The following is a 12,667-nucleotide window of genomic DNA, read 5'->3' as shown; positions in this document are numbered from 1 at the left end:
GCAGATCGGTGTGCCTTCTCTTCCCTTTTTCCCACAGTTAGCAATGTGAAGTGTTTGGTTTGTCAGGGATGTGATTTCTGTGGTGGTTTTTTTTTTGGTTTTTTTTTTTTTAAATTTGAACCATTTTCCATAAACATTTGTTTTCATTATTTCAGGTCAGTTTGAGGAAATTTCAGGCTAAGCAAAAATTATGCCCACTCCTACTCCAAAATGTTGGTGAATCCAAATGATGATTACTTTTTCTGCAGTAAAAGATCTTTGGAGCAAAATAACAAAAGCATAACAATACTATGTAGTCTCGCCACATCTGATATTTTGGGGGTGCTTCAGTCTAACTTCATTTTTAGTAGGTGGTATTTTCTTTTAATAATTAGAAGTTCATTAACGAGTAATATACATTTTAGACATATGTCATGGAGTTATAGGTTTTCATCTAATGCCAGAAAAGACTGAGTCACACACAGTTTATGTAGAATGAATCTTTCTATGTTGCTGTCTTATTACTTCTTTATAATAACCTTTCTCCATCTCTTCTGTTACTAAACCTTCAAAACGGGAGAGCTTCAAATCAGAGATGCTCTTACCCTTCATAGAGCAACATGTAAATGTAAATTACTAATCAACAGCGTGCAAATATTCAGGCTTGCTTAAAAATTAGACTTGCTTGATAAAACTTTCTGAAATACAAACTAGTTGTTACATTCCATTTAAACAAACATCATAATCATATTATTCACGATTAATTATCTTAGTACCTATTTTATGACATAGTATTCATGATACTTCTTCCACCCTGCACTTATGCCAGTTCCTCTCTTGCTATTGAAAGAAAAGAACATGGCACTGAAGTAATAAAAATTATAAATCCTAGAGTGTAAAGCAAAGCTAAAACAAACCAAGATATACATTTTTACATATATCCGAAGTTTAGGTTTTGTGTAGTAGGTTGATCCCTTACTTAGCCGTTAATAAAATTGGATTCAGGGGTATTTATATCTAAATAAAAAAATAAAATTAATTTCATTCTTCACATTTGTGTGTGTGTATGAGAGAGAGTGTGTGTGTCCTCGGAGTTGTAATGGACAAGAACATTTAGATTTCAGTCTTAATGTCACCTGTAAGAAAAATTTGCACGATAACATATAAGGACTAATTTTGAGGACAGTAGAGTAGCATATTGCAGAAAAGGGGGGAAAGAGTGGTGAGGGGAGGGAGCAAACAGAAAAAAGTTAGTGAGATTGTGCTATAGAGCCAAAAATTATCCCTGGTATAACTCCATTGCTCTTAATGGTGCTTCACTAGGGATAATTTTAGCCCATTAAGCAGAATTGTTGAGCTGGCATTTCAGTCAGGATACATTTCTAGGCTGAGTGCCAGCTTTCACTTCTAAAATGTCACAATTGTTTAATTACTTTAATACAGCTATTATTTTTAAAGTAGTACAAATGCTCCTTAGAGTTTGTGGAGTAGGAAGTGCGTGCTGCTCTTGTTCTTCATCTTGTTTGTATTGAAAGTGCCTGGAAGTTCCAATCATGACTTGGGGCTCCACTGTACTAGGCACTGTACAAACACAAATTGGTTAGTCTATTAGGTGCCACAAGTACTCCTTTTCTTTTTACAGAACAGAAAGAGTCCTTGCCCTGAGGAGTTTACTCTAAGGTAAAAGACAACTGCTGGATATAACCAACAGAAGGAGCACAAGAAAGCAATGAGACAATACTGATCAGCATGACAGTTAGCAATCACATTGTCTTCTGCTTTATTTTCTGAAATCAAGATTCGATTGTGTAGTAATTCATTCTCTGTTTTGGTGAGATTTTGCAGATACTTGAGCAGTCTGTGAATGTTCACCCAATGTCAATTTATGCCATCAGCATTAAGGAAAAAGAAAAATATTACCTAATACTTTTAAGGGTGGTTAACGGTATGAATGTAAATGGTGACGACATGATCCGTTGAGTCATTGCAGTGTTTTGGTTTTGTTTTGTCGCAAAATAAACTTTGAATATTTAAACAAGTCCATTTACTGTAGCTTCAGATGGCAATTAGTAAGCCAGAGGATTGTATAGCTCCGTGGGGGATGTTCAGGGTAGCAGAATATGCTAGGCATACCAGTAAGCTCTTTTGGAGTTTTGCTGAAAGTAAAAGCTCAAGCCCCCTGCTCAAGCCAAACTTTGTGGCTCCAGTTCATACTTAGGTACCATAAATGCCCTCTACCCTACTGAGGGTTCAAGGCGTGACCTGATCAATTTAGGCACCTCCACCCTTTTCCTTCCAAGGGCTTGGGACATCCTTACCCACAGGGCTCAGGGCTGTACGGGTCTGCGGAACCTTTTCCCAATGAAAGAGCTGTACACAGCTGTGTTCTAAACATCTATTTATTAGCACACACAGAATACATATGCCAAGCAAATCTATTATGTTCACTCCCAATATACAGGCAAACTTTACCCAGTGGCCAGTCAAGATCCACTGATTTGAGGTTTCCTGGCAATGCCTCTGCACATCATGGTCATGCAGAGGGATAAGAGTTATAGCTGCTTGATGGTGAGCTGCAGTCTGGAGATGGTTCCCAAGGAGCACTGTTTTTCATTTACATTATAGAAATAAAACTAGCTACCCCCTTTAACTCTATTAAACCTATCACATTATCCAATACCCCCTAAGTAACAAAACTTAACCAATCATGTGCTGGTACCCATGTTTCCTTCTCCCTGCTCAAGTCCTCTTTACATTTTATCTCTAATGCCCAAATTGTAACTTATTTCTGACCTTCTTTGTGCAGATGGTCAGCATGAATTCCCTGATCAAAGCTTATCTTATCTATATTACCATTTGTTGGGTCTTTCTGTATCCTTCTTAAAACTTTCCAGTGCCCAGGGTGTCTCTACTTTACAACCCTTGGTATTATAATACTTTTTAGGGGCATTCCTAAAGTGGAGATGCCTTAGCACCCAAGGCTGGTCAACACTCTAGTTTAGTATGGGGGTGAGGTAAGTCCCAGACCTACACAAAGGCCACTTATTGTAAGTTTATGCCACAAAATGTATTCCTCTTAGCAAAGAAGGTTCCTTTTGCTGATCCTGCATGCGGTCTAATAAAGCAGCTGCCTGTTTCACCTTCAGCTCCACTCTTTTCCCTCCCTGACTTTGCTGAGCCTGAATTTTCACCCTCCCTCCTCCTGTCATCCTCGTGGATTTGAGCCCCATAGCCCTGAAACACTGACTCTGAGGTCCCCAGCCCTAAAAGATGGTGGAGGAGGAGGAGCAGAAGCAGAGGAGGGGGACCCTTCTCAGAGTTCAAGGGTGGTATCTGGAGCTCTGTCTGTTGGCACTCTCATGCTGCTTAGATTTGTGCTGGCCTGATAGCCGAGCAGCAGTGGTAATCGTTGATCCTTTAAAATAATTGAAGTTACTTTTGATTTACACCATTGTAAGTAAGATCAGAATCAGGGGCCTGATTCTACTCAAATCTTGTATTTTACACCTCTGTAAAGGGATGTCAAATGTCACTGTCCTTATTTGATAGCATTTTACATCCACTTTGCACTCGTTTTAAAAAGCTGTAAATGGCAAATGGAGAATCAGGCCTCATGCTTTTCCTGGTTGGCAGCAAAGTGAATTGGGCTGTAAAATAGGGTAGTTAAGTATAGTTTAGCAAAAAAAAAAAATTTGTGTTCAGATGTCATAATTTGAAAAGCATTTGAGGGGGAGGTCCAACGGTGGCATTACTGTATTTTAGAAACAGATTTGACCTCACTGTCCCCTCAGACTAGATGTACGTGAGCACGTGTCTATACTTAAAACACTGCAGCTGTGCCACTGTGTCACTTCAGTGTAGACCATACCTACACCGAAGGGTCGGCTTCTCCCATCAGTATAGGTAATCCACCTCCCCAAGAGGCGGTAGCTAGGTCAACAGAAGAATTCTTCCGTTGACCAACGCCGGACTACACTGGGTGTTAGGTCGATATAAATGTCTCTCAGGAGTATGGATTTTTCACACACCTCAGAGACATAGCTATATTGAAGTAAATTGCAAGTGTAGACTAGGCCCAAGTGTAACATTAACTCCAGTTAATTCTGATTTGCACTCATAACTGAGAAGAGAATCACAGGCCCATTGTATTACACCATAATACCAGTGTATTAGGAATACTAAATTTTCTTTGATAAAGTATAGGTATTTTTAAATGGATTGAGGTAGTCAGAAAGAACAAAACAAAAATAAGTGCAATCTCCGACACACTTACATTTTATGATTCATTCTTCAGCGCTGGATTTTTACCAGAGGCAATTTTGTGTTTAACTTGCTAAAAATATCAGAGGGATTTGGTGTAATCTTCTTAGTATAGCAGTATCAAAACTTCCTAAAGTCTTTGGGATAGTATGTACAGTACGGTTTGAAAATGCACATAAACAACTACCATGACCCTTCTCCCCTGCCTGTGCCCCCTGTCCAGGGGGCGGCATAAGAGCTGCTGAGTCAAGACTAACACTTTAGGAATCCTCCCTTAAGTAGGGGGAATGTTCAGGGGACCAAATCTCCCAGCTTTCCAGCTGCTTTGCGCTGCTAGAGCAGGGCCCAGAGTCAGGGCCATTCTTTCTAGTCATTTTCAGTGTCACTTTTGAACCTTACTTGGTACATACCCTTGCCCTGGGAAGTAAGATATCACAATAAATATTTGCAAAAAGAAAAGGAGTACTTGTGGCACCTTAGAGACTAACCAATTTATTTGAGCATAAGCTTTCGTGAGCTACAGCTCACTTCATTGGATGCATACTGTGGAAAGTACAGAAGATCTTTTTATACACACAAACCATGAAAAAATGGGTTATTTTTTCTTCTGTACTTTCCACAGTATGCATCCGATGAAGTGAGCTGTAGCTCACGAAAGCTTATGCTCAAATAAATTGGTTAGTCTCTAAGGTGCTACAAGTGCTCCTTTTTGCGAATACAGACTAACACAGCTGTTACTCTGAAACCTGTCACAATGAATATTGTAGCTGTGAACATAACCTGTATAAAAATATTTATGGCTGCAACATTGTCCATGTGCGTATTTGTAGGCTGGGCAGAATTTGATTTTTGTTTTTTATACTTTTGACAGATACTGATCCTTTTTAAGCATATTTTAGATTTTCTATCTATTTTAAACTTTCTCTGTTGTGGGAAATTGTGCAGGGGGACGGTGCTAGACATTTATTTAAGAACAATAGACATTGAGATTAAAAAGTAAAGCTTTATAAATCATTAAAACACAAATTGTCAACATTCCATGTCAGAATATACGAAGTAAATATCCTTAAATTGACAAATAGTACATGTTTTTACTATTCATTCGCTAGTCCATTTGTAACCAACCTAATTCAGAAGTTTAAATCACTGGAATGCCTTATTTTGCCTATCTATAAATTTCAATTGCTGTCTTTGGAAATACTGTTTTGGTCAGTTTGTGTGTGTCTGTGGTGAAAGACGTTTTCCAAATGTACTGTTAAAAAAAAATCTAATCATTCCAAGGCTACCTATATGATATGTTTGTAAGAGCGACTTTTGTAGTGCTACCAGAAGTCTAATTTTGCATCAGTAAAACTGCTTCTTCCTTGCTAATTTGTATGCCCTTTTTGGTGAAAGTGTTCTCTGCATTGCCTTCATTCCTTCCACTTCGATTTCAGAAAGGGAGGAGGGACTGGGATGGATCTGGTCAAACCCCCTGTGTCTGCTTGTGCTTCATGTGCTAGCTGTGGCTCCCCTCCTTATCTGGCAGCTGTATTGTTTTGGGGTAGGAATTGTAATGTTCAGTGCCCCGTCCTTTCTCCTCCCCTCACAGACAGACACCTTGACTCACTTACTGTCTTTGGGAACACCTGGTCTCTTGCTGTTCAATGCCCTGAGCATGGGAGGGTTACTAGTTCCCATTCGACAGCAGCATAGTTGGTTCCTGGATCCTTTTCATAGAAAATCTGTGATGTTTGAACTCCCACTGCCCCTGCCCAGCAGTAGCTGCCCTGTTTCTGCCAGAAGCGAACCCAAAGGAAACTCCTCCTCCTCCTCAGCTGTCATAGTAAGGGGTGGAATTTATTCCTGGTTTGGAGCTATAGACTTGTGAGCTTACTAAGTCTCCCAAATAAGTTTGTGCCCAACCTCCATAACGTGAAATAACTAGATGTGGCTTATCCTTCCCGCGCCCCACCCCCCCGCCCGCCCCCAAGTGTGGGGAAGAGGAAAATTGAGTGATGCCCTTTTAACATATGCGTCAAAAGTTAATTTTGTTTAGGAAACCTCCTTTTTCTATAAAACCTCTTTGGTTTCGGGAGAATGTCATTCCTTTGAATTGATTACATGTAAATTATCTGTATGGTATTAAGAATCTACAGTGGGAACACAACAGTGAGGAGGTGAGAGTTTCAGGCAAAATTCCCCTGGTTATTTAGTATGGACAGTAATTTACTGAACCAACTCAAGATTGGAGTGCTCAGCTAAGGACCTTTCTGGTGAGATTTTTGGAAATGTATGGTCCATTTCCATAAGCAAAATTGCATTTGCCCTATAATGGAGCCAAATTTATCTTCCTGAATTTAACTGTTTATAAAAGTTGTACACAGATTGATCATTTTATTTTGATATACTGCTTACAGAACTATAATTGTAAGTGAGCACTTACTGTGTTGATGGCTTTGGAGAGAAATGTATATGGTTCTTTTGCAGGTAATAAAATGGGAAAATCCAATTTGCAATTTGCAGAATAAGCTTCTGAGTGATGTATGATCTTCATAGTAGCATTGGTCAGAGGGTTACTGGTAATCACAGTGCTGGCTTGCTTCCCTCGTGGCCTATGCCTTAAAACTGAATAGTGAACAGTGTGAATCTGTGGCTTTGAGCCAGCCAGCGTAGATTCTATCTTATTAGGTCCTCTTTGTCACAGTGCTTAATCCTGCTGCCTGATCCTTGTTAGAACACACATGCTGCCGAGTCCTCTAATAAAGGAGATGGGTGTGAGGCTCCTCACTAGAAGCACTGAAGCATAAGGCAGTTAGGGCAATTGCTGTCTGACTGACAGAGGCGTGAAATGCTTCCTGCATGTTGTTACTTTAAAAACAGAACGGACCTCAGACAGCTGACAGATGATCTTTGCTGAGGTAATTGTAACTTGTTGGTAGGCCAATATGAGACAAGTGTCATCTTTTCGCAGAGTATAATGGTCTAGCTTTACTCTAATTATGATAACCCTTTTTCACAGAGAGAGCTGTATTAAGGATTAAATATAATGCAGAGAATGGTGAGGTTTTAACTGAGCCAGCCAAGAGACCGCTTGCAGATGCTATTACATCCATACGTGCGCATTCACTCTATACGTACGAATGGCATCAATTTGAAAAATAAGCACATATTTACTCCATGAAGAGGTAACAGCTTGGTTAGGCTTGCCTTCCAGACATGATGCTTTAATTTTAAGCTACATAGTTTGATTAGATTAAAAATGCTATTTTTATTTTCCCACTTCATCTACAACAGTTTTTTACTTTCTCACAGCTGTTACTATATTCCCTGATCATGACATCCATAATGTTACAAAATGTTGTTACAATTTTAAATATATGTGTGAAAATTATTTGTATAGCTAGGACAATGACTCTGTATAAAACTGGAGTATTGCATGTCGTCTCCTAATCATGAGGAATTTCAGTTGGGAGTGTACTTCTCTACCTTTCCGGAGGGAGAATTTAGGAAAAGAAAAATCAATGACACTTCCAATAAATCTCTCAAGTCTTGTTGAAATAATAGCTATAGTGGCAGGTTATAGGTATGAATTTCTGTATTCTGGACTGATAGCTATAACCAACATAAGCTGTAGGCTGTTGCACAAGCTAAACATTTGGTATTTTATTACCTGCAAAATAAACACCAACTGGGGATTTTTCATTAGACTTGGGCTTGTGGTAGTGATATTGGAAATAAACTGCAACATTGGGCCGTACTATGGAAAAAAGTGATGCCATTGTTCATTCCTGCTAAGCAATGTGATCAAGAATACTACTGTGGAGTTGTCCTTCAAGGTCAAGGTTATTTTTAATGGTATAAATTAGCAGGTCTTTTTATGTCCCCAAATAGCTAGTGTCAACTAAAAAAGTAAGTACTAAATTGGGAATCAGGAAGCCTCAAGTTCTCATCTCACACCTGTTGTAGTAGTAGTAGTTGTGCTAAATGAGTGAAATGTATCTCGCAGAAATGTGCAGAAGGCCAGCTCAGAGCCTGTGCATCAAGTCCCATTTTTAAGACTTATTTTGATGAATAAATGTGAAGAAATATAGTAGGATTAAATTTAAAATTCATTGGGCCAAATTCATCCTGGCTATGAGTAGTGCAACACTAATGAAGTAAACAGGGTGGAGTTTGGCTCTACTTCCATATTACATAGTATGGCAGGAGCTAATATGCCACCTCTTCCTCATATTAAGCCTGAAAATATTGGCACTTGCTTTGACTGGGTAGTCAGACTCTTTCAAAGAATGAAAATAATTCTATACAGTGATTAATTTGTTTAGGATAAGAGATTTCCTTTTCACATGCCCTTTTGTTTAATCCCTTTCAGGTAATTTGGATTTGACTGGTCAAAAGCAAGTCTTCAAAGCAGAGAATAATCCCTGGGTTACCCCTATAGCAGATCAGTTCCAGCTGGGAGTATCTCATGTTTTTGAATATATTCGTTCAGAAACATATAAGTAGTAAGTATTGATCTTTATTGTATTATGTTATAGCTTTTTCTGTGGAGAATTTAACAAAGTCTTTGCAGCTTGATTGTGCACCAAGCATGGAAACCAAGAAAATAGAAAACTTTTGCAATGTTACTTACTGAATAATCTCCTGTTAAGGTAAGTGCATAGAAAAAATGTGTATAATCAATAATGGTTTTTTGCACAGTTTCGGAACCTACACAATAACTTGATTTTAATTAAAAATATACAACTTTATACACATTTTACTGTAAATTGCTGAATTTTTATTCAGAAAATTGATCCACAAGAAAGCAAACAGGTGTGGCTTAGCCATATTAGGAAAATACATTACCCATATGATACTGTCCCTGCTTTTGGTGTTCAGTTTATAAACTTTACTGGGGAAACATGGGAGGCTTACAAGATCAGGGCTTGGCAAGTCATGGTAGGAGTAATACTTTTAGGGATGCGCAGGAGCGGTTTACAAATTGAAACAGGTATTTGGTTGCAATAAAGGGAGAATTCAGAGAAACAATGATATTAGAAGTGTGTAGATATTAAACTGCTCCTGCACTGGTATGAAACCCTTCTTAATGTAACCAAAATAAATAACAGCAAAATATATGCACATGCAAATAAATAGAAAAAATGTTTCTTTAAACTTTGAGTGTATAAATGATTGATTTTTGGACCATGTGTTGAAAATATTGGCTATACTTTTGTTAAACATCTGCAATAATGAGATTGTGCCCCGGACTCATGGGGCGGGTGGTGGGGGAGAGAGAGAGAGAGAGTGTGATTTATTCTGGTTTACCCTCACCCCCACCCTCGCCAACCTGTTTCCTTTAGATATGACACATTTTTCCACTTGCATTTGATTTTGTGTGGTGTAATTTGTAAGAGGTGGCACAGTCAGGTTAACAGGTCAAGTGACATTTTATATCCTAAAGCAAACTAACTATGAATGTAAAAGATGTCAAAACTAATTTCCTCCTGATGAGATTTTCATCTTTTCTGTCTAATCGTAGGCTTTTGCTTCTCCTCCTCCAACTCTTTTTTCCTTTCACAGCATATTTCAAGGTACTGTACCTTTTTTCTCATTAAGGAATCACTAGGCTGAGAAGTGGGTGTAGTAGTTTCCTCCATAAATATCTGTAACCTTATGTAAAATTGAATTCTGATTCCACTGGATCATTCAACCAAGAGAAAACTTCAAAAATTACCTTACAGTATTTGATAGACCCAGGCAGTTTAACTTTTACTCTGATACAAAGTAGTTATTCTGTTTAGATGTCACTCATAAGTTTGAGGAAGGAGAAGAAATTGTGTGTATTAGCAGCCTGAAATCTGTATGGGACTGGGGATCTGGCATTTTCTGGCCCTGGTTCTGTCTGAGCCTGTTGTGGGGGACACATCAAGGCAAGATGGCTGGGTCCCTCACAATATAGATAAAGCATAAAGCCCAGGGTTGATGCTTCTCTGAATCAGAGAGGTGCGGGTGAACCTGGTTGGCCTGCATGAGCTCTGATGCCAAGGAAGACCAATGTGCCTGGGGTGTCAGAGGCCTGGGGGGTGGCAGCTTCTGGAAATTTGAGGTTCGCTCAGGACGCCGCTCTGAAAGGTGATCCTGGATTTTGATGCACAGTTCAATCCAGCTGTCCAAACTGGATGGAAGCTCCACCCGGGAAAGCTCCTCCTTCACCTCATTTAACCCCAGGTGGAAAAGGTGGTGCTGTGCCACATCTTTCCACCTCGTGTGAGAAACCAAACAATGAAATTCACCAGTGTACTTGGCTACAGGGCAGCCCCCTGCCGTAAGGCCTAAAGGGTTATCTTGTTGGTCCGCACCCATTTGGGGTCGCCAAAGATGATAGACATAGCTTGAAAGAATTCCTCTAAGTGTTGCAGGAGGGGGTTGGACTTCTTCCAGGAGTGGGGAAGACCAGGCCAAGGCTCCCCCAGTCAACAAATTTAAGATGAGCCCCACACAGGCCTAGTCTGAGGTGAATGATTGGGGGCATAGGAGGAACAGGAGCTGACATTAGTGCAGAAATCCCCGAAACTTGTCCCAATCTCCATTAAATTTGTTGGGCAGTGGAATCTTCAGCTCTGGGAGGGGTGGAGCAGGAGAAGCCAGCAGAGCAATCTGTGCCTAAAGGGCTGCAGTCTGCGATTACAGGGTGGTTACTTGCGACTGCAGGTTCTAGATAGCATCCGCTGGGGCCTTAGTAGGGTCAGTGCTAACGCTGAGAGCCGCTGGCCCCAATTCGAGGGCTTCTCAATGTGTCAACTGACCAGAATGAGGGCAGTCTAGCCTAGTGACTGGAGTGGACAGAAGGCCTAGTGGTCAGAGTCAGTCAGTTGTGGGAGCCAAAGCCAAGGGTCAAACCAGAAGGCAGAAACTGGATACTGGAACCAGGTTTCGAGCTGGCATCTGTAATCAGGAGCCAGGGACAAGGGTCAAACCAGAGGTCAGGAACTGGAGCAAGCAGGGTAGCAGGCAAGGAGGGGTTCAAGGCAGGGACAGGATGGAGGCAAGGCTGGTGCAGCAGGAACAAGGTAATGCAGGAACAGGCGAACAGTATGGCTTGTATGAGCTTTGAGAAGGCAGTGAGCTGCTGCTGGCTTAAGAGTGGGCCTCTGCAGCTAGTCAGGTTGCATGGCTAATGAGGCAGCCTGCTGCAGGCCAGTTGTGTTGATGAGTCTTCCTGGAGACTAGTCTGCTGCAGGCCCTGATTCCTCACGGCTACCAGCCATTTTAAAGCAAACTTTTTTTTAAAGTTAGTTCCATTTTTCATCCTTTCCATAGTGGTCCTGCCCTAGTTACTACCTGATGTGTAAAGCTAATGCTTTTGAAGAATGTATGTGCCTATGGTTAAAATGTCTATCCACATACCTACCTATATGCACATTTTTAATACTTACAGTAACTCGTCACTTAAAGTCATCCCAGTTAACGTTGTTACGTTGCTGATCAATTAGGGAACATGCTCGTTTAAAGTTGTGCAGTGCTCCCTTCTAACGTTGCTTGGCAGCTGCCTGCTTTGTCCACTGCTTGCAGGAAGAGCAGCCTGTTGCAGCCAGCTGGTGTGGGCTTGGAACCAGGGTGGACCAGCAGCCCCACATCAGCTCCCTGGTCCCCTAAGTTTCCTGTGTGGCAGTTGCCCAGCAGGCTATCAATCCTGGCAGTTCAGGTGTCCCTCCCCCCCCGCTGCCATGTGCTGCTCCTGCCCTCTGCCTTGGAGCTCCTCCCGGGAGCTTCCTGCTTGCTGGGGGGAGGGAAATGGGGACTAATGTCAGGGTGTCCCCCTCCCCCCGCTCCTGCACCCTGCTTACCCCATCTCCATAGAGCAGTAGGGGCACACGACAGGGCTCAGGACGGAGGGAGCTTGTAGGCAGCAGCTGCTGTCTCAACTTCCTCATCTACTTAAAAGGCAATGTATTTAGAGTGGGGTCAGCACACTGAAAGGGGCAATGCGCATCTCTCTCTCTCTCTCTGTCTGCCATGCTGTCTCCCTTCTCTCCATTTGTGCTGTCTTGGAGAGCTACATTGACAATGTGTTAACCCTTAAGGGCTCAGCTCAGTGCTAGTTCATCATTTAGCAGTAAAGCATTCCCTGGGAAATATCCCACCCTCTGACTTCACCATCTCAACCAAGCTTCACAATCATTGCAGTGTACAGTATTAAATTGTTTAAAACTTATACTGTGTATCCATATATATATATATATATAATATAAAAAAAATATAGTCTGGTGAAAAAAATTTCCCTGGAACCTAACCTCCCCTATTTACATTAATTCTTGTGAGGAAATTGGATTAGCTGAACATCGTTTCGCTAAGTCACGTTTTTCAGGAACATAACTACAATGTTAAGCGAGGAGTTACTGTACTTCAAGATGGCATCTAGGCACCAAATACAAAATTAAGAATCATATTATTCATGTCC

The 12,667-nt window shown here is 40.9% G+C and overlaps 1 protein-coding gene across 1 annotated transcript in view; it reads left to right on the top strand.

Annotated features, from left to right (window-relative positions):
• Nucleotides 1–12,667, top strand: part of RSU1 (Ras suppressor protein 1) — a 184,177-nt gene that overhangs the window by 87,499 nt on the left and 84,011 nt on the right. The window contains exon 8 of the mRNA XM_073334125.2: nt 8,594–8,726. Coding sequence (XP_073190226.1) covers nt 8,594–8,726 — 133 coding nt within the window. The remainder of the gene's footprint in view (nt 1–8,593; nt 8,727–12,667) is intronic.

The sequence above is a fragment of the Lepidochelys kempii genome, chromosome 2 (genome assembly GCF_965140285.1).
Source record: "Lepidochelys kempii isolate rLepKem1 chromosome 2, rLepKem1.hap1, whole genome shotgun sequence".
NCBI classification, from domain to species: Eukaryota; Metazoa; Chordata; order Testudines; family Cheloniidae; genus Lepidochelys; species Lepidochelys kempii.
Note: the sequence above shows the minus strand (reverse complement) of the source record. Positions and strands in the feature narration are given on the sequence as shown.